We start from the raw sequence: 21,314 nt of genomic DNA on the forward strand, positions 1-21,314 counted from the left end.
ACAAATGAATCCCATCAATTTATATATGATATTTCTCAAAAAAAAATCTTGAATATAAATAAAAGTAATGCCTAAGGAAATTAATTCTAACCTATTCCAGTGTCCTAACTGATAAAGCTACCCTAATTTCCCTCTCACTCGGGCCATGAAATACTCTACATAAGATCCATGTAGGAGGGAAATTAAGGTAGCTTTATCAGTTAGGACACTAGAATATGTTAGAACTAATCTCCTTAGGCATTACTTTTATTTCTATTCAAGATTATTTATTTGTTTTTTTGTTGAGAAATATCATATATAAAATTGATGACATTCATTTGTGTTCACATGGTTGGGTTGAATGTTGATTGAGTAATTCTATTTTTATTTCTATTTCTCCACTCTGTTTTAGATATAAATAATTCACAGAAACAAGTATTTTCATGCAGATGTGCCCATACAGATTCCTACTACATGAATTTGCCGCGTGGAGAGAATACAAGAGGTTAAGATGAATTGGCTCGTGGTGGGTCTGGAGGACGGATTCGATTCCTCGTGCCTGCTGGTTTGTATATATCAGCAATTTTAATCGTCTGGTTACTGATGGAAGGCTACAAGGATTGGGAATTTCAATGGCTTCCGTGTGCAAGTTGTGCAAGAGAGGATGTGAAGAACAGACCCACAAAGTGTTTACTTGCCCTGTTCCCAAATCCATGGGTAATTTGATATGAATGGTAAGATTTCGATCCCTCCTATGGCTTTTTTTTTTTTTCTTTCATGCCTATCTTTTTTCAATGATTAGGCATAGAAGTAAAATGATAAACCAAAGATTTATTAAAATTGAGTACAAAAGAATTCCATTAGCTTATAAGCCAAGACTCTTAATATGAAACAAACAACAAATCACTGCATGTCTTTATTATTCTTTTGAGAAAGAATGTGTGTAGTAGTATTCATTATTACAAGACCACCAACTTTCTTTATGTTCACCTACTACTAAAAACCAATATATAAAATAATACATATGCTTGGTGATCAATTTCTAGAGAGACCAAGGCCCAAAAGCCTGCGACTGGAGGCACTTGACTTTAGGCAGCTTGGTGGAGACACAGAGCCACTTGAACTCCCAAATGCATGATCACATGAGGCTTTAGCAGGCTGGCCCTTGTATGTCAGCTGCACGTTAGACATCTTGATCCCTTGGCACGGCGCGCTAGCGCTGCATGAGAAATCGACCGCCACTTGGGTCGCTGATGTTCCCTTGATGTTGTTATATGTCACTTGCGAGATCTTCACCCCCGAGTTCTGTGTGACAACAAAGATCGATCATGTTAAACAACTAGAGGTTGTTCATGAATTACTAACATCTATGAACAATTTCAGGATATTGAACTCTTAAGTTGTCTAAGTGCAAGAGGCAGTCTTTTGTGTGTGTGTGTGTGTGTGTGTGTGTGTGTGTGTGTATATATATATATATATATATAAACTGATCTTGAGAGTAGCTTTTACATAATTTTAAGTTGGATAAGACCCCAAAAGATCTGAAAGTTATGAATTCGTGAATGCAGCAGCACCTGATTAGAGCATCCTTGGTTGTTAGGGCAGTAGTGCTGGTCTATGATGATGGGGTTGGCGACATTGTTCATCGTCGCGCCATCGAACACGATTCCTTTGGCGAAACCAGTGCTGCTTCTTGCCCATGATTTTATTCTTAGGCCATTGGTAGACCCACTGAACATCACATTCTTCACTGTTACATTCTGCACCCCAGCTTCATTGGCAGCCTTCCCTAAGCTCCCGACACTGTCAACAATATCAAATTAACACTGTTACATGTGAATGCATACACACTGCATACAAACACAAACAAAGCATACTTTGTCCTGATTATATGTGCTGCTCTTTTGTTCAGTCTTTTAATTACCTGATTCCATGTCCAGGTCCACAAGCTATTTTCTCAATCCACAAGTTTTGGGTTCCTGAACCAATAGATATGCAGTCATCTCCTGTCTTGATATTAGAATTTGTGATTGTAACGCCCGTCGATTGCTCCACGTGGATACCATCTGTGTTGGGGCTTGTGCTCGATGCCGTGATCTTCAGTCCATCAACTTTCACATTGATGCATGTATCAATGACGATGTGAAAGAGTTCACTATTAACCGAGGTGAGGCCTGTCAACGTAATGTCCCTTGAGTTGATGAACACTAACGACTGCAATATTTAAGAGACAAGATGTTGCATGTGTATGAGAATTCTCACATGTATATCGTCAAAAAAAACAATAAATAACGATATTGATAACTAAGTTTGTTAGGAAAATGAATGAGATATTGGAACCACTTCTAAGAAACCAAAGGCAATGAACTTATTTATTTAGATTGTCCATTTAAAACATAATCCTAGATCTCACTTACGCTTGCTCCATAAGGACACTTTCCTTTGCCAGCCTTACAAGTCCACAGTGCTGAACCCTTTCCATCTATGTACCCTCCTTGGAAAGACAACCCTTTAACATTGTTGAACTTCATGATGTAGCCTGCGGCACCATACAAGTTATAGTCGGTCGATGCGATCAGGTTGCCGTCGACCTGCACGACAATCTTGCCATTTGTGCATGGGCCAGAGAAGAGAGTTGGATGCAGCAAGAATTGGCCAGAAGGCACGTACAGGGTTGCGGGCTGTGATGCCGAGCATACAGCAGACCATGCTTTTCTAAGAGCACCACTGTTATCGGTCACTCCATCTGCTTGAGCACCATAGCTCATAATGCTAAAGGTTGCTCCATTCACCAATTGGAGAAAGGCTAAAGTAACAAGAAGAGAAAGCAAGAAACTGCACTTGTGAGCCATGATAAGAAATGATCCAACTGAAGCAGGTTTAGAAACGCCCCTTTGTGTTTCAGTACTGTAGTTTCTGATGGTGGCGATAACTGTGTGGTTGTGTTGCACTATGAAGCCTCCTTGTGGTTGCTATATATAGAGGTTCTTAGTGGTGATGATGCATAGTTTGTCGTCTTCATCTTCAGATGTTGTGGGAACAAATGCAAACCTTGTTCATTTGATTACGAACGAGATAGAGAATCACGTTTGACAATCACTTGTCCATTAATATATGTGTTGACAAACACATGAATATTTGTCTCAAAAAGAATTACTGCACTATAAATCATATGTAAGTGGTACTTCTTTTGTGGTCAAGGATGGGATCTTCCCCGATAGCTACCCTTTGAGATTAAGCTTGCAGTTTATTTTCTTTGATGGACGGTCTTGGACGAGGACGCGTTTATGTTTTCTATGATCTCGAGAGGGATCATATATGTGGTGCGGCTTTAATGGCATAAGTCAAAGGATAGCAGACTTGTAAGCACCCTGTACTCTTCTTCCTTATGGATTATGCTACTATTCAGTTCGTTTGGTTAAAGATAGAATTATGTTTCACAATAACTTGAGTTTTTCTGCTTAGAGATATATGGAATCATGTTTCACAATAACTTGTCATTTACGTTCTTATCTTGTTAGTATTTCGCTCTAAGTGGTTATTATGGTGTTCTCAATCTATTTGACATGAATATTCTCCAGAGTCTTCATGTCCCCAAATTTGTTCATACCAGACACGGCTCAGTGGAAATTCAGGGTGATAGATGCACGTGAAGATTTCACATCACCTTGCTAAATAAGGTCTAAATGACCAATATAGGTAGCGTGTTGATTTGTGAGGTTATAGTTTCTCGTTAAAATTGCTCGATCTCGAGAAACAAATCGCTAGCCGACCGTGTATTTACGACTATGTCTTCAACTTGACCACTTTTTTTTTCGTCAATTTAGCCGCTTCTTTTTTGTCACATCATCATTAAACAGACGGCTGGCTGGCTATTTGTTTCTCGAGATCAAGCAAATTTAACGAGAACCTCACAAATCAATCAAAATCGCATGTGAATTGGGTCTACCGAACTTAATCATATCGGTCATTTAGGCTCCATTTAGCTAGGTGATGCCGTGTCTGTTGCGGCCAAATTTTGAGACATGACTCTAGAGAATATTCCTGCCAAATAGATGCAAAACACCATAATAACCACTTAGAGAGAAATTCTAACTAGATAAGAACATAAATGACAAGTTATTGTGAAACATGATTCTATCTGTAATCACAAAACTCAAGTTATTGTGAAACATGATTCTGTCTTTAACTAAACGACCTGAATAATAGCATAAGCCATAAGGATTAAAGGATAGAGTGCTTACTACTCTATAAATTGGCATCGAAAGCATCTAGGTTGCATCAACAACATCACCCTTCTCAGAAACTACAGAAACACAGAGTTTTCTCTCACAAACCTTAGTTCCGCTCCGCCTGCTATGATGGCTCACAACAGTGTCTTGCTTTCCCTTCTCATTACTTTGCCCTTTCTCCATTTGGTGAATGGATCAACCTTTAGCATAATGAGCTATGGTGCCAAAGCAGATGGAGTGACCGACAATAGTGCCGCTTTTCTAAAAGCATGGTCTGCGGCTTGTTCCGCATCACAGGCCGCAACGTTATACGTGCCCTCCGGCCAATTCTTGTTGCACCCTGCCCTCTTTTCTGGTCCATGCAAAAACAGCAAGATCATCGTGCAGGTCGACGGCAACTTGATCGCATCAACCGACTATAAATTGTATGGTGCCGCAGGCTACATCATGAAGTTCAACAATGTGAAAGGATTGTCTTTCCAGGGAGGGTACATAGATGGAAAGGGATCAGCACTATGGGCTTGTAAGGCTGGCAAAGGAAACTGTCCCTATGGAGCAAGAGTAAGTGACATGTAGGCCTTGTGTCTTCAATAGACAGACTACACAAGTTAGTTGCTATTATCAATTTCTTAGAAATGATTTCTATGATAAACTTAGTTATCAACTATATATGTAAGTCATATCCATAATCCATATGACAGTTCTTGTACATATGAATTAACATTGTGTTTCTTATTTGCAGTCGTTAGTGTTCAGCAATTCAAGGGACATTACATTGACAGGCCTCACCTCTGTCAATAGTGAGCTCTTTCACATTGTCATTGACACATGCACCAATGTGAAAGTTGATGGACTGAAGATCACGGCATCAAGCACAAGCCCCAATACAGATGGTATCCACGTGGAGCAATCGACGGGCGTTACAATTACAAATTCGAACATCAAGACAGGAGATGACTGCATATCTATTGGTTCAGGAACCCAAAACTTGTGGATTGAGAAAATAGCTTGTGGACCTGGACATGGAATCAGGTAATTGAAAGACTGAACGCATGAGTTGCACATATAATTCAACAAATCATGTGCCTAAACAAAATATGCTTTGTTTGTGGGTGTTTGCATGTGTGTGTGCATTCACATGCAGCTTCACGTGTAAGTTTGAATATGATGGACGGTTAATTTGATATTGTTGGCAGTGTTGGGAGCTTAGGGAAGACTGCCAATGAAGCTGGGGTGCAGAATGTAACAGTAAAAGATGTGGTGTTCACTGGGTCTACCAATGGCCTAAGAATAAAATCATGGGCTAGAAGCAGCACAGGTTTCGCCAAAGGAATCGTGTTCGATGGTGCGACGATGAACAATGTCGCCAACCCCATCATCATAGACCAGCACTACTGCCCTAACAACCAAGGATGCTCTAATCAGGTGCTGATGCATTCACCAATTCATAACTTTTAGATCTTTTGGGGTCTTATCCAACTTTAAATTATTTAAAAGCTACTCTGAACATCATTATATATATACATGTATATATACATACATACACACACTGCCTCTTGCACTTAGTGTTAGTAATTCATGAGCAACCTCTAGTTGTTTAAGATGTTCGATCTTTGTTGTCATACAGAACTCTGGGGTTAAGATCTCGCAAGTGACATACAACAACATCAAGGGAACGTCAGCGACGCAAGTGGCGGTGGATTTCTCATGCAGTGCTAGCGCGCCATGCCAAGGGATCAAGATGTCTAACGTGCAGCTGACATACAAGGGCAATCCTGCTAAGGCCTCGTGTGATCATGCATTTGGGAGTTCAAGTGGCTCTGTGTCTCCACCAAGTTGCCTTAAGTCAAGTGCCTCCAATCGCAGGCTTTTGGGCCTTACTCTTTCTGCAAATTGATTGCCCTGCGTGCCTACATATTCTTTGATTGGTTTTAAGTACAATGTAAGCATTTATAAAGAAAGTTGATGGTCATGAAATAATGTATTAATGTGTACACACATGTTCTTTCTTAGAAGTAAAAATAAAGCAGTGATTTGTTATTTGTTCTGTATTTAGCACTTGAAGAGAGAAACAGGGACAAAGAGAGCTGGAGATATTATGCCAATGATTTTACCCTGAACAACTTTCAAAGAGCATTTTTGATACCTCTGGAGATAAATATTTGTTCTTGGTGGATTTTGGAAATCGATTCCATATATGTTGGAGACGGAGAGAGACCATGAATATTATCCGGTGACCGAGCAATTTAGCCATTTTTAGTTGGTTCTTCAAAAATTCAACCACAAACTACAAAATAACCGAAATATTATATTCTAAATATACAAATGTTATCATGGATTACCATGCCAAGATCGTTATAATAATTAACGGCAGGGGCCTTAAATTACCTTTTTCATACAATTATGTTTTTCTTGAATAAAATTGTAGCAGAATAAGGAAAAGAACATTGATATGAACATTCATGTTTTTTGAACAATATCAAAACTTTAAATCCTTTTCTGGTTACCACCAATATCTTTAAGTTTTAAAATTTTTTTATTAAAAAGCTATAAATAATGACATTTTAATATTCATTTCTTTGTATATCCGTCGATGCAGGCGATTTCAGCCCCTTTCGGCGATTATTTGGAAAAGGCCGTTTCCAACTCCTAGTTTTCATTTCCTTGCTGTTGCGAATTTGAACTTGAATAGACAAGAATGAACAATTCGGAAACTTAGAATCATGTTTCCCGTTTTACTACACAAAGTTTTTTCCTCATGAAAGAAAGGAAAAATGGGAAAATATTCAAAATTTGAAAATAGAAAATAATTATGGTAAATAAAGTAATCCCAGAAGTCTCCAGAACCCAATTAAAATCAAATACGCTTAAAGTAAATTAACTACAAACGCAGGAAATGGAGAGATGAAAGTGACTTACAGCCTACAGGTGGCGATTGATGCAAAAAAGTAGAATTGGCAAAAACAAGAAAACCAAGTCGAGAGGCGGTGCCGCACCTGGAGAAACGAAAGTCTTTGCAACTCTCTATCTCTTATCCGTTTTAGAGCTTTGCAATTTGCGTCTTAGCCTCAGATGACCGAAATGAAGATTTTGTGACGATGGCTCTTTTGTTTGAGTAGGGAAGGAGGGTGCGGGAGCGTGTCTTGCGGGCATATGGCGTCGAGGAAGAATCTGGCTGCAGACGCTCCATGGAGGGCAGCGCCGACAGGAAAACCCCTCCCCAAGATCCACCAATCTCCCATTCTCCGTGTATCGTCCGATCCCCAATGCTCCTATGGCCTCGCTGTCATGAAGGTACTCTCTCTCTCTCTCTCTCTCTCTCTCTCTCTCTCTCTCTCTCTCTCTCTCTCTCTCTGATGTTGGTATCTTCTGTACTCTCTGTCTCTCGCGGCTGTTTGATGTTGGTATCTTCTGTTTCTGAAGCATTCGAACCCCGTTGGCAACGGATTTGCGAGTGAAGCTCGATTGGAGTCGGCGGGGCCCGAGTGTATCGTTCCCGGACAAGTTAAACCCGTTAGACTGCTGGGCTTGAAGGTTTTATCCGGAATCCTCCAGTTCCCTGTTTTTAGATTCAGTTCTTTTGTATGGAAAAGCTCTCATGGGTCACTTTTAAATTTGGTTTTTCGCCCGTTCTTGAGAAAGAGTCTGGTTATGAATTTGGCAGGGCAGTGCTTTTACGGCTTTCTTGCTTACATAGGAGTCCTGGTGGTGCGTAGATTGTTTTTTTATGGATTTCATGCTTATCGGCAAGTCATGGGTGGTGCTTGGATTGTGATAGTATGATGTTGGCTATAATTGCTTGACGAGCCTAGCTTAGATCCTGAAGATATTTTCTTTCTTTGGACTGTGAAACATTATTCCATACATTATGTTCCATGTACTTCTCAAATGCTTCTTGAACACCTCTTCCTTTCCTCTTCATCTGCTGTTTTCCAATTGGTTCCTGTTCATATTAACTAAAGATTTTAGATGCCTTCTTTGGAGTTATTAGTAATAGCTTAAAGGTGCAGAATGCTTAGTCGGGTGACCAGCATGGAAGGAAGTCGTAGAGTGCCTGATTCCTAGTGTTCTACCAACGAATAATATGTTGTAAAATCTGACTTGCTTCGCTTCATTATATTGTTGTTCTCTATGCATATTTTGGCTTCTCTTTGTTAATTCAAATGTGGATATTTGGTATAGGTCATCTAAATTTTTCCTTCTGAAGTTATCAGTAAGGAGCTTCTTTTATTTTTTTAAAATGAATGAAAAATGTGGATGTTAACACTCTCGTTTTAGTTATCACTAGTCTTGTATACAGCCATAGATAGGGTGTCTTCTATTGGTTGTGCAAACGAATCCTTTAAGTGGTCGAACTTAACATTTACGACAAGCATGTTTTTTTTTTTTTTGATGCCTTCCCTTGGTCGATGCCTTCCCTTGGTCTTTTGCAACACAATTTCTAGAACTTAGTGTTTCCTTTTTCACATTCGGCAATGCATGAGGCAAGCACCTGAGGAAACATCACTATCTCAGGAAAGCATAGACTCAATCAAAGGTGAGATTAGATTTTTCTTCTATCGATGGCTTAATGGAGGTGCACATGTGTTTGCACTCTCTCACAGTTCACACATTGTCAAATAAACTCGACATAATTCGATTGACAGTTAAGCTTTTTTTGTGCTCTTTGTGCTTTGTTTGTTGTTTAAAATCATCAATGTTCCTTCCAAGTTCACTATATTTCCAATTTGAAGAGGATTTTGTATCGTCCTTTTCTCCTTAGCATTTTGTACTGCCACTGGAACTTCTCTTTGTTGCATTTTATTTATTATTTTATTTCCTTTGACAACTGTGTGTTTTACCCTACTTTCTTTCCAGGTTTGGTTTTATTGTAAGTAATTTTCTTCCTTCTTTGCAGGTATGGCCTGTCAGTGTTAGCTTTAAATTCTTGGAGCCTATTGGACGAGAAATGAAAGCTATGGGAAAGGTATAATTTATTATCTAGATTCTGAAGTTCTGAACAGTGCTACATGTCTATATTTTTCCTGCACTAGAATGGACTCGTGTTCAAATTGCTGAATTCTGTTGTAAATGTTTTTTGCTTGTCAAGTCACGGTTTTCAAAGTATTTGGGAAATGTGCTTCACAAAAGATTTAGGTTCTTGTTAAATGACAACATGCTCCATCAGTTAATCAACAAATTCTATGTTGGAGATAGTTTATGATCTTTTAGTTCAGTACCTTAATTTTTTCAGCAGAATTTTGTTAGTAAGCTGTTGATATCTTATACCAACAGTTTGATGGACTTGTTAGGTTCAACAGAAGGGTGTTCCCTCAATTTCTGCCATAAAACTAATAACATGCTTAACTGTTGAACAAATAACAAAAGCTCGCACTGTTTAGATATTTTACATTTGATCACTTGAATTAAAGTATGCATCACACAAAGTATGTGGTCTCAAAATCGTTGAAATTGGAGTATACTCTTGATGTTTTACCAGAAGTTGCTGCCTTTTTAAAAATTGTTTCCAATGCAAACCTGTGGGAGGGAGGTCTCCCAGCCTTTTATTAACAAAAATTAAAGAAATACATATAGCAGGATTTACAAAACAACAAAAACAGGGAATCATTCAAAAAGACCCCTTAAGGAAATTAACCTATATTAGGGGACAACGATTGCATTCAACAGAAGAATTTAGTGGGAGGTTGAACATTAAAATTTTAACAACCTCTGCACTAGGATTACACACTTAACCTAAATTTATCCATATACCCAGAAAGATATATACAGCCAAAACCTTGAGCTTAAGGTTCTTCAAGAACCAGTTCAGGCTCTTCTTCCATGTAGACGGTCCTGCTACTAACAAACTTCCACCTGAGGGTTTTTTTTACTTCTATCAATAAGGCCCTAGGTCCAGAAATAATATAACTGAACTCCATTCCCCCTTCCCTGGACCTCCAGTAAAACACCCTATAGCCATATTTAAAAAGGGCTTCTTCATTTCATTCAAATATGCTTCAGTGACCATCACACGAGGAATACCATCAACGATTCGTACCTTATCAGTTTTATCGACCTCCATTGAATCCTGTTTCAGCAAGCTCGCCCATGATTTTAGAGGAGGAGGCTTAGCCTGCATCTCCCTCATGGCTTCTGAAATAAGGTTCTGCTGAATGACTATGTCACGATTCACTTGTTCATTGTCCCCTGGTTTCAGCTGCATGCCCTGCACGTATTCCTCTGTTAGCGTTGCCAGCCAGTTTCCGTTCACATTACCAGACCCAGTGACAGTGAGGGCGACGCCCTTGCTGGGTTCTTCAACACCATTCTCAAACAGTTTGGAGCATTACCTTTTTTAAAAGTATTACAAACATAAAGAACTTAACTTTTTGCACTAGACTAAGTTTTACTTTGTAGTCCTTCTTTTATTAATTTTTCTTTTCTTTCAGATTTTAATTTGATGTTACGTTTTAGGAAGCTTACTACAATAAATCACAGTATTGAAGATGGTAAAGAACTTCTTGCAATAAATGCCAGCAAAGGCAAATGTCTGCTGTCACCTAACAAATTACTCAATTGTATAAAATGTTGAGCACCAAAGGACTAATAATTACAGGCTGCTAATGATTTTTTATAACGTTATGAGTAAGCATAATCACATTGGAAACCAAAGTAGATTTTAAGAGTCAACGAGCCCAATAAACTTCAAAATCACTACCCTTGTAAGTTCTTAATCATCTGAAGAGAAATATGATGTTATGTTAGTGCCTAGTGGTATTAGCCTATTAGGATGACTTATACCAAAAAGTTTGTGGCGACTATGAACAGGACTCCATTAAAAATATATTAGGTCAACTATCAAAATTTGCTAACTTCAACCTGGTTCATCTAAGATGTGTTGCATGACTCTTATGTCAGCATTGTCGAGACATGTTGCAAGATATGTCACTATGTACACGATGTTTCCAAAAATGTGTTGCGTGCGATGGAACAAAGTGTTGTCTAACAAAGTGGCAGCTATAAGCGGAATAACAATCTGAATTTTTGTACCTGATCTTTAAGCTTTAACTCTTATATATATGGTTAAGATTTGACTGTTATCTAGACTTCCTACATAAGCCTTTAACTTGTTTGCTAAGTTCAATCCTTGCTTCTTAAAAGCTCAGAATCTCTTTCCAATGTCTCTTTCTTATGTCCAAAGATATGGTCTATGCTCACCAGACTCTTACTTTCCCAATATTTCTAATGATGGTGTTGCATCCGCACAATTTAGCAATCATGTGTGGGCACACATTGGCTGGATCATAGTCACATTGCTTTATTGGAGTACACTGTTGCAGAACATGACAAAGTTCTGTCAAGCCACCCACGAAATCTACAAGTCCATAATAATTGGGTATTGATTGTTCTTCTTTCAGCTGATGCTTGACATCAACGTGCTGACTACCGACTGTTTCTGAATGTGGATGACTTGCTCCTCCATTGATAGATTTATCTGGAAAGCTCTGGAAGTGAGATATGGGCATCTAAAGGATTGGAGAAATAAACCATCTATGCCTTCCCAACTGTTCTTGAAAGCAATGGGTTGTGCGCTCAATTTGGCAGATAAGTGTGGTAAAAAGTATATATATGGAATCTCGAGATAGATGGGGAAGAAAATTACACAATGCATATCATTGTCTCTAGAAATCCTTAAACTACAAACCGTAATTTGAGAACAATGGTCTGTATGGGCTCAGAAAATGAAATAAAACTAGAACAATACCAAGCTACTTGGCTGTTCAAGATACTTATGTCCAACATAGTACGACATATCCCTGGTGTTTTTTGTTTCTCCTCTGTTTGGTATTGTATCAACACCATAACATGCCACCTGCAACTCTGCTTGGAAGTGACTGGTGAAAATCACAGTACTTTGCATGGGTATGTAATATAATATGTATATGTGTGTGTATGTAACTGGCAATTTTTATGGAACCTTGGCCTTCAAGTTAAAGCTGCTTTTCAGGGATTGATCTCTATCCTTATATTTTCTAAGAATTACCTGCTGGATATCTGTCCTTTATGTTCATATGGTTCAAGAGCTATAACATTGGTGCTCGGTTTCACTTCCTTCGAATTTATTTTATGCTCCATGTCAAAGTTCTGCACTTGTCTTTTGCCTTCTGTTGGCTAATGATGGTTTTTTTTTTTTTTCCTTTTCTTCCATGCAGTTCATGGATTCAGCGTTCAATCTTATGCAAGCTTCATTTTCTGATCGTTGAGTGCTTCCTTTAGCTGATCTTAAGAGTTGTATTTACGGAGACTTGCATGGGCTTTATAATAGAAACTTATGCTCCTTAGTGGGGTATTGAAGTTGTAAAGCAGATTTGTCCAACAAGTATAATATGCTTGGTGAAACCGAAGAGCAGGGTGGCTTCTGAGTTTTTCCCCTGATTAAGAGCAAGAATGGAAATTTCTTTTGGGTATGTGGGATCTTGATAGTGAACATATTTGGTTTCCAGTGAAGGCTTGGTGTCTCTCCTTTCATAAGACGTCTGTTTCTGCTAAAATTGAGTTATCCAGACTGAGCTTTTATTATAGAGGCTGGTTCTGAACCCGGGCCTGCACCATGCTCGAAATGGATTCCTATTTAAACATGCACCTTCTGTGGGCAGTCTGACGATACTAGACCAACCGAAAGGATCGTTTTCCTTCGATTTTTCTGGGCCCGACTTTTACCATCTTTACGATTCATTTTTCTTAGATGGCTTTATCGACATCATCCTTTACAACTGCGATGATGATGCGGTGCAATTTCTTTTCTCAGACTATGTATGTAGTAGTGGAGAAATCACTTGATACTGCAATTTTTGAAAACAAGGTGCCAAACCAAGGGTGCCTTGGTGAGTTTTTATGCACAATACCCTGCGGGGGTGTAGATGCTCATGGGCACCGAACTAACATTCAGCTGTTTATCAGTTTACCATCCTACCAGCTATGCCAAAGCCTTTTGGCACTTTGTAAGGTGCAATGAGGTTGGAACGGCCGCACATCTTCTAGCCACTTCATGAGCTTCAGTGAGATTAGAACTGGTAGCTGCCTGTCCAAGGACCCCCGCAGCTGCCTACATATTTCTTTCTATGAGATGTTCTGTACTTAGCAAGCAATTAAATTTGCAAAGGGTCTGGGCATGTTTACCGAACTTGGTCGATCCAAACTGTTTCTCATTGACAAAAAATGATAAGCTTTACTCAAAATAACAGCCTAGCATGTATAACCTTCATGAAAAAAGTTCTTCCTTGGGAACAAAATGAAAGAGAATCTTGCCAGCACCCAAACAGGCCAAGCAGACGGATCAGCACAGACACAACCAAAGGAAGGAGATCTATGATAGCTGAATTATGATGGCTGAGGGAAAGAAAATAGGTGCCGCAAATGTGAAATTGGACGAGGAATTCACATTAGCCAATAGTTGAGTGTGTGTTGTTTGTACCCAAGTTTCCCAGCAGCAGTCTGGCCCTGCTATGAATGGTCTACTGGCCGTGGCCCAGGTCCAGGTCCAGCCAACTTAAATGTCCATCCATCTTGTATGTGCATTGTTTGACTGGAGGGAGGTGGACCCATAGAACCACTATGTCCAAGAGGGCAAGACCTACTACGTCTGCTCCTGCTTGACACGCCAGACAAAACGTTAGGTAGCAAAAGGCCGGGTTTGCTACGGCTGGAACTGTCTCCACCTTCATCTCCAGTAATACCACACACATGCATGCGCGCTCACACGTGTATGTGCATGCACGCACACATGCACATGCATATATGCATGCACCTGTGGCATGATAAAGATGGTGTTAAGACTGTTAGTTAGGTCATTGAGTTGCTGAATGTGGAGATCGCATTTCATTGATATCGCATTCATCACACCATCATTGATGTCGAAGTATGAGCCAATGGAGACTCTCTCTTTCCCAATGCATTTTCCATTTTATCAGCTCTCTCTCTCTTCTTGACTTGACTAAGTGTCTAAGTCTCTTTTTGCCGTGCACCAGTTTCCTTGATCACCTATGCCATGACACAGTGACTATGAATGAGACGACTTTTGTTTTCTTTTGCAAAGCTGAATAGGGATTTTCTTTCAAGTTTGTTCTTCATAAAAAAAAAAAGAAGAAGAATTTTAATAAGATTGTATTAAGATAACTGTCTCCAGTTTGTGTCCATGGTGAGCTTTTCTCATCCGTGATGACCGATCCTGAATTTGTTCTTAGTTTGCATCAAATAATGCAGAGTACTAGGTGAGCAAGAGGTGTATTTCATCCTACCACTAGATTGAGAATCTAAACCCCCACCCTTCTCCCCATTCTCCCAGGGACCAAAAGATTTGGTGGGGAATAAGCCTGGGAACTGGGTCGAGCCGCCGCCGAGTACCCAGTACCTGGCCCGGCTCAGGGTCGAGAAAACATGACCCGGGCCGGCCGGGCTTGTTATTGGGCCGGCCCGAGTGGGCCCCATAAGTCCGGATCAAGCCCGATAATGATTTTTTTTAATTTTTTTTATTAATTTATATATGTGGTGTTATGAACCAATGGAGACTCTCTCTCTCTCTCTCGTATGCTTTTTCCTTCAGCGGTAACTTGTCTACAATTTTCTCAATGGCACCAGTCTTCTTGATCACCGAACTCATGAATGAGACTATTTTTGTTTTCTTTTGCAAAGCAGGATTTTCCTTTAACTTTGTTCTTCATAAAAAAAAAAAAAAAAGAATTTCCTAATCCATAACTCAAAATTGTTGAGATTTAATAAGATTGTATGAAGATAACAGTCTCCATTTTGTGTCCATGGTGAGCTTTTCTCATCCGTGACAACCGACCCTGAATTTGTTCTTAGTTTGGATCAAAAGATCTAATGTAGAGTATTGAGATGTATTTCATCCTATCATTCAGCTGAAAATTGAAATCACCACCCTTCCCCCTATTCTCCCAAGGACCAAAGGATCTGGTGGGGAGTAGTTACCAAATATCCAAGATGGAAAGTTTACATCAGGATTGGATTTGTATTTGGATCTGAAGTAGATCTGATTTGAAAAGTTGATCCAACCTACGAAAAGAATTCAAACTAAATCATTTATTCTCTAATAAAAAGGGAATCGATTTTTCTAGTGATACCGCAAATATGTTGGATAAACATTTTAAAAATGTTCAGGAGAATATTTTAATCGTTCATGAATTTTGTTTTTTCAAATTGGTTTTTTATTTGCTTTTCAAATATTTTACTTAAAAATATACGCAAAAAGAAAAATAGCAGATGATAATAACCACATTCATTCTAGTACAACCGATTCAAAAAGTATAGATGATGAAGAGTCGATAGGGAGAATGGAGGCTTTTCTTCCTCCTGTAAATCGCATTCATGCATTTATGATCATGTAGAAAAGCTACTCTCTTCGCTTGAAATATCTCAAGTTTTTTTTTTTTTTCCCGTCCATGGTTAAGTGCAATCCATCTACAAACGATTTACACGTTCAACTAGAGACGTACAGGACTTAGATTCGGGTCGGGCCAATTCTTTCCCAAGTTCAAACTTAACCGGTTTTGGTCCCAAACTTCAATTCCTACACTATTTTCCAAAACTAGATTGAAATGTAAGTAGCATCAGATCTCGTCATTTATATGTAATTTCTTGGATCTTCATCCAATCCTAGTAGAATACGGGCCCAAATCCAGCTAATAGTTGGATCTATTTTTTTTTTTTAACCAAATCTGACTAAACAGAAGGGACGTGTAAGTAATCGAGTATTTTTCATCCATTTACTGCCGACAGCAAAGTCACCGAGAAGCGTGCGGTTTTAGTTTTATCAGCGATCACATCAGCGACGTTGAAACGTCTCCGCGAAGGCACAAATTGAACGCTCTGTCTGGCTGAATGTTAATCCACACTTGCCCTCTTAAAAGCGAATCACGGTTCTGGTCTCCCTTGGATCTCGAGAAGATCGGTAAACGCGAGAGATGCTCTACAAGAGCATCGGAATTTGAAGCCCTGATGTTTCGGTGCTTAATCTTACGTTTTCACACTTTCCAAGTTGATTTCTTGATCGCTAATGTATATATTATAAAGAAATTGGACTGTGAATGCTATAAGCACTAAAAGTCATATGAACTGGTTGGCCGCAATGTCGATATCTATCCAAGCTAGATTATTGTGAAGTGAAGTTGGTCGATTGATTTGGTTCCTTCCTTGGGAAAATATACGACAAAGACCCAGTTGGAAGTGAGGAGGAGGAAACAAATGATGGATCCCAAGAAATCAAAGTCAATCATAGAGCTACATTTATTTATTGAAAATTTGAAATTGACAAATACGACTGACAACTCACCGTGGGAATCTCCTCTCGTTTCTTCTTCTTCTTCGTCGACCGCCCATTGGATGATCCAGTCTTTCTTCTACCAATGACATCATTATCATCCTTCAGTGTCCTGTTGTGTTGGCGTCAACGCTTGAGCTTCTCTCTTCCCTCGATTCCTTTTCGATATATTCCTGCGGGATATTCCACTTGCTCATGGCATTTCGGCTACTGCACTGATCGTTATTAGAGAGAGGGAGGGAGGGAAACAGAGAGAGGCAGTGAGAGATGGGGACACCTATGATGTGGGTGTTGCTCATTGTGGTGGTTTTGAGCTCTCCCATGGCCTCCAATGGAGGAACCACAAGTAGGTTCGTTAGAAAGCTTGGGGCATCCAAAGATATGCCTCTTGATAGTGATGTGTTCAGGGTACCGCCTGGCTACAATGCTCCCCAACAGGTTATTTCTTTTCCTTTTCTCTTTCACTTTGTTAGTCTTTCTTTTAGATTTTCACCAATCTACCGACTTCAAATTCTGTTCGTGTCTCCAGAAACTAAGAGTCGGTAATTCGCATTTTTGACACAGTGAGACTTTTACTGCTGTGTTAAAATTTAAGTTCATGGTTGATCTTAACAGGTACATATAACACAAGGAGATCATAATGGTACGGGAGTGATAGTTTCATGGGTAACAACGTCTGAGCCAGGATCAAGCACCGTGTTGTATGGTACTGCTGAGCACAAGCGAAAATTCAGGGCAGAAGGTTCCGTTACTTCCTACAAGTTCTATAACTACACTTCAGGGTTCATTCACCACTGTCATCTCAATGGCTTGGATGTGAGTAGCTTCTTTTCATTTTCTTTGGGCTTTTCGTTCTGAATTGACTGGTGTCTCGCTTCTTTCATGTGATTCTAAGAATTTTGTAGTATGGTCATGTTGTTTGAGAGGAATCGATCGTCTTCTCTTATAATAAGGAGCCCTGGGATTTCCTATGCTTCACGTTTCTCTGATCAGTAGATATGTATGGATGGTTCCCTGCTTTGTTCACAGGTTTATATGTCGCTTGAGATTGAACTCATGGTTTTGAATCTCGAGAAAAGTGCTATGTAGCAAATACGTAGCAGAAAAAGTTATCGTTTTAGACACTTTTTTATCAGGCTCAATGGATAGTAAGTAACCAATGACTAGTTTCAGAATGGGAATCTAAATGAAAGTTATGCTATTGGTACAGTATGATACTGAGTATTTCTATGAGGTGGGAATAGGGCACACAAGACGTCGGTTCTCATTCAAGACTCCTCCAAAAGTTGGTCCCGATGTTCCATATACTTTTGGCCTCATAGGTAAGATTCCTTTTTATATGCATTATATCGTTTTTTCATTTCTTATCATGATTCATGCTATACTGTTGTTCTTTCCCTTTTTGGTCTCAGAAAAAAAAAAACTTCCTGAACCATTCATGTCAGTTTCCGATCCTTTCTTTGGTATTTCCTCCTGAGCATGGATTTTGCGTCTGTGTCAAGTGGACCCATTAAGTATGACATGTATGACCTTGGTTTTCTGATGGTCTGTTATCCTCTGATTGTTCCATATATGACTCGTCGTCCCACTTGCAAATATCTTTGAACTTCCACAAAGTTAGCATTTTTTGGGGTCATGACCAGTTAAGTTGTATGAACTTACTTGTTTCAGCTTCACAAGTCAAATAGTTGTGGATAACTTCTTTGGGATCATATGCACTTCAGAGAAAATGAAAGATCTACTTCTACTTGGTTTTTCTTCAAGAAGCATCTGATTTAATGATTTCTTCTGTTTTGTCCCCGTGACTTTTTTTGTCAAATGCGTGCTGGGGTGTGGCTTGACCTTGCTTTTGCTAATTTATATGTAGGGGACCTGGGACAGAGTTTTGATTCCAATACCACACTTTCGCACTATGAATCAATTAAGAAGGGGCAGACTGTGTTGTTTGTGGGAGATCTTTCTTATGCAGACAACTATCCTAACCATGATAATGTCAGATGGGATACATGGGGAAGGTTCATTGAGAGAAATGCCGCTTATCAACCTTGGATATGGACTGCGGGGAACCATGAAATAGACTTTGCTCCCGAATTGGTAATTTTTATGCCAACATAATGGCATTACTGCATTGATAATGGAATTATATTATTTTAAAGATTCAACTGACATTTTTTCTTGCACATAATATGTCTCTTAGTGGACATTATAATTTCTTTCTTCAGCCTTAGATAAAAGGCTGTGACTTCCTTTCCTGCAACAATATAACATGAGCTATTTGAAAGAAAAAAGCTGATTTTTTTTTTCTCTTAAGAGGCAGGAACTGCTGTTGATGTGTTGGTTCGTATGCATATATGCCTGCAATAGCATGCATCAACTGATAATATTGTGTAAACATATGCTCAGTCATATGATATGCCTATGTGCACATAGAGACATGGACATAGACAGGCTTGCACACAAATGCACATATACATATCCATGCTTGGGATATGATGAGCTTTATGCCTTCCCATGTTTATGCAACCAAGCAAACCTTTTTTCTTCGTTTTGTTATAAACTTCTCATATTATCATTTGGATTCTTAGCTTAAAATTATGTGAATCAAACAATATATATAGATCTAGATATATTTTTCTCCACTTTTGTTTTTGTCTTTCTGCTAATCACACTTTAAGCTCTTTTTGTCTTCTGTATTTTCTCATCTTGAATTTTCTGTATGCTGAACAGTATCTCTGGCTCACCCAAAACACATGCTAAATTTGAACTATCATTTCGACAATCTTCTAAGGCCTTTTTTGTAACCTAGTATCAACTAGATGTTCCTTCAATGTACTATGCCATTTCTGAACTTGAACAATTATATCATGTTATTTTCCTTTCTTGAAAGGGCGAATATTATAGGAAAATAAAATATTTTAAATATTCACTTTCAGTTCATCCCTCAATGCATTGCACCATTTGAGTTATATTGCAACAGATTTGGTCTTTGAAATGTCTAGATAAACTAGATCATTAACCGCTGCAATTCTCTTACCAGGGTGAAACAGAACCTTTCAAGCCATACCTTCATCGTTACCATGTACCCTACAAATCATCTGGTAGCACATCCCCACTTTGGTATTCAATCAAGCGTGCATCAGCATACATCATTGTTCTTAGTTCATATTCAGCTTATGGCAAGTATCCTTTTTCTTGTCTCCAGACATTTTGTAATAATTTATATGGTTGTAGATTTTTGTCCTATTACTTTCTTTTTGCCTGAATTTTGTTGGAAGAACTATGTGCAATAAAAAAGTACTCACTCTTGACTTCTATATTTTTCATTTGTAGGAAAGTACACACCCCAGTTCAAGTGGCTTGAACAAGAGTTTCAGAAGGTCAACAGAAATGAAACACCATGGTTGATTGTCCTTATGCATGCACCATGGTATAATAGTTACAACTATCATTTCATGGAAGGTGAAACCATGAGAGTAATGTATGAACCATGGTTCGTGAAAAATAAAGTAGATCTCGTGTTTGCTGGTCATGTTCATGCTTATGAACGCTCTGTAAGTCATCTTTTTCCCTTGGATGCATCTTCCCTGCAGGCTGCAACTTCATTAGTTATTGATTCATTGACCATTCTCAAGAGCATTCATTTTATGGTCTTACGGACACACACCCACACAAGAAAGAGAGAGAGAGATTGCTCATGCCTAAGAAAAGGTTCACTTTGCTAGTTAGCTGGTATTTCTACTTCTAACCAGGAAAGGAATTCACATAAGTTCTGAGTTTTTTTCTTTTGGCATATTGGATGGCTAGTATTCTACTGCTAACTTAAGTAGGAATTCTTGTAGGCAATAAATTTCCTTCCTGTGTAACCATGCATAAATACTCTGTTTTTGGTCTAATCTTAATGACTGTCCGTGGGCTAGGAACGAGTTTCAAACATTGCATACGATATTGTAAATGGCCGATGCACTCCAGTAATAGATCAGTCGGCTCCAGTCTACATCACTATTGGTGATGGAGGAAACCTAGAAGGATTGGCAAACAAGTAAGTGTGGAATATAAACATACAATTTAATAGAGATCTTATAGCATTCTTCTCTGCTCAGTATCATTACCTTCTTTATTGTTTCATTTAGATGTGCATGCCTACATGTTTTAATTCATAAGCCTCAACTGCTCAATATAATGAAGACTGAATCCAAATATGTTCACTTAACTTTGCAGCATGACCTATCCACAGCCTAAGTATTCTGCCTTCCGAGAAGCAAGCTTCGGTCATGCTACACTTGAGATAAAGAACCGAACTCATGCTTATTACAGTTGGCACCGAAATCAGGACGATGCAGCAGTGGTTGGCGATTCGATGTGGTTTTACAACAGACATTGGGATCCCATGGTGGAACCCACATCAGCAATGTGACAATAGCAGTTCTACTTTAGTTGTCGACAAGTATAATAAGATGTTGGTATTGAATTCCAAACCAGAATTCTCTGGTTTATGCTGTGACCCTCCTCCTACCTCGCTGTCAACAGTTTCTATCCTCTGTACTGTATGTCCAAGAAATATGAAATGTTCTTTTTAATCCGTTTCTTGCCAGTAACAGTGGAGTCTTCACCATCTAGTGTTTACAAATACAAGTATACAGCAAAAAATGTGTAAGGTGTTAACGAGACTATTTACTTGGCTGGGAATTTGAAACCTGATTCGAGCACAGATACCTGTTTAATTTGAAACTTGGCTGGGAAGCTAGACGAATATCAGTTGGACACGAGGACCCTGTGTTTAGGGGTTG

The 21,314-nt window shown here is 39.0% G+C and overlaps 4 protein-coding genes across 5 annotated transcripts; 3 read left to right on the forward strand and 1 right to left on the reverse strand.

Annotated features, from left to right (window-relative positions):
* Positions 1 to 901: 901 nt before the first annotated feature.
* Positions 902 to 2,906, reverse strand: LOC116252594 (polygalacturonase-like). The gene is made up of 4 exons (XM_031626964.2): positions 2,397 to 2,906; positions 1,904 to 2,193; positions 1,554 to 1,782; positions 902 to 1,284 (listed from the first exon to the last, which is right to left on the reverse strand). The coding sequence occupies exons 1-4, from the start codon at positions 2,829 to 2,831 to the stop codon at positions 1,015 to 1,017; spliced, it is 1,224 nt and encodes a 407-aa protein (XP_031482824.1). The 5' UTR covers positions 2,832 to 2,906; the 3' UTR covers positions 902 to 1,014.
* A 1,393-nt stretch (positions 2,907 to 4,299) lies between these two features.
* On the forward strand, positions 4,300 to 6,141 carry LOC116245722 (polygalacturonase-like). The gene is made up of 4 exons (XM_031617234.1): positions 4,300 to 4,772; positions 4,954 to 5,243; positions 5,408 to 5,636; positions 5,839 to 6,141. The coding sequence occupies exons 1-4, from the start codon at positions 4,338 to 4,340 to the stop codon at positions 6,106 to 6,108; spliced, it is 1,224 nt and encodes a 407-aa protein (XP_031473094.1). The 5' UTR covers positions 4,300 to 4,337; the 3' UTR covers positions 6,109 to 6,141.
* A 987-nt stretch (positions 6,142 to 7,128) lies between these two features.
* On the forward strand, positions 7,129 to 12,831 carry LOC116251281 (uncharacterized). Of its 2 annotated transcripts, XM_031625459.2 has the most exons (5): positions 7,129 to 7,221; positions 7,331 to 7,505; positions 7,635 to 7,745; positions 9,109 to 9,177; positions 12,404 to 12,831. In XM_031625459.2, the coding sequence occupies exons 2-5, from the start codon at positions 7,365 to 7,367 to the stop codon at positions 12,452 to 12,454; spliced, it is 372 nt and encodes a 123-aa protein (XP_031481319.1). In that variant the 5' UTR covers positions 7,129 to 7,221; positions 7,331 to 7,364; the 3' UTR covers positions 12,455 to 12,831. The 2 variants fall into 2 exon arrangements, with proteins under 2 accessions (XP_031481319.1, XP_031481311.1); XM_031625451.2 differs by lacking the exon at positions 7,129 to 7,221 and having other exon boundaries at positions 7,228 to 7,505.
* Positions 12,832 to 16,447: 3,616 nt separating this feature from the next.
* LOC116251273 (purple acid phosphatase 2-like) lies at positions 16,448 to 21,106 on the forward strand. Its single transcript, XM_031625440.2, has 8 exons — positions 16,448 to 16,965; positions 17,143 to 17,343; positions 17,738 to 17,849; positions 18,395 to 18,621; positions 19,565 to 19,703; positions 19,858 to 20,078; positions 20,445 to 20,566; positions 20,746 to 21,106. The coding sequence occupies exons 1-8, from the start codon at positions 16,795 to 16,797 to the stop codon at positions 20,939 to 20,941; spliced, it is 1,389 nt and encodes a 462-aa protein (XP_031481300.1). The 5' UTR covers positions 16,448 to 16,794; the 3' UTR covers positions 20,942 to 21,106.
* Positions 21,107 to 21,314: the final 208 nt, after the last annotated feature.

This window comes from Nymphaea colorata, chromosome 1 (assembly GCF_008831285.2).
Source record: "Nymphaea colorata isolate Beijing-Zhang1983 chromosome 1, ASM883128v2, whole genome shotgun sequence".
In the NCBI taxonomy this organism is placed as follows: Eukaryota; Viridiplantae; Streptophyta; class Magnoliopsida; order Nymphaeales; family Nymphaeaceae; genus Nymphaea; species Nymphaea colorata.

Coding starts and splice junctions, on each gene's coding strand:
- LOC116252594 (XM_031626964.2), bottom strand. CDS start 2,831: ATGGCTCACAAGTGCAGTTTCTTGCTTTCTCTTCTTGTTACTTTAGCC. Junction 1,783..1,903: donor GGACCTGGACATGGAATCAG/GTAATTAAAAGA, acceptor TATTGTTGACAG/TGTCGGGAGCTTAGGGAAGG. Junction 1,285..1,553: donor ACCAAGGATGCTCTAATCAG/GTGCTGCTGCAT, acceptor GTTGTCACACAG/AACTCGGGGGTGAAGATCTC.
- LOC116245722 (XM_031617234.1), top strand. CDS start 4,338: ATGATGGCTCACAACAGTGTCTTGCTTTCCCTTCTCATTACTTTGCCC. Junction 5,244..5,407: donor GGACCTGGACATGGAATCAG/GTAATTGAAAGA, acceptor TATTGTTGGCAG/TGTTGGGAGCTTAGGGAAGA. Junction 5,637..5,838: donor ACCAAGGATGCTCTAATCAG/GTGCTGATGCAT, acceptor GTTGTCATACAG/AACTCTGGGGTTAAGATCTC.
- LOC116251281 (XM_031625459.2), top strand. CDS start 7,365: ATGGCGTCGAGGAAGAATCTGGCTGCAGACGCTCCATGGAGGGCAGCG. Junction 7,746..9,108: donor TTAGACTGCTGGGCTTGAAG/GTTTTATCCGGA, acceptor CCTTCTTTGCAG/GTATGGCCTGTCAGTGTTAG. Junction 9,178..12,403: donor AAATGAAAGCTATGGGAAAG/GTATAATTTATT, acceptor TCTTCCATGCAG/TTCATGGATTCAGCGTTCAA.
- LOC116251273 (XM_031625440.2), top strand. CDS start 16,795: ATGGGGACACCTATGATGTGGGTGTTGCTCATTGTGGTGGTTTTGAGC. Junction 16,966..17,142: donor GCTACAATGCTCCCCAACAG/GTTATTTCTTTT, acceptor TGATCTTAACAG/GTACATATAACACAAGGAGA. Junction 17,344..17,737: donor GTCATCTCAATGGCTTGGAT/GTGAGTAGCTTC, acceptor CTATTGGTACAG/TATGATACTGAGTATTTCTA.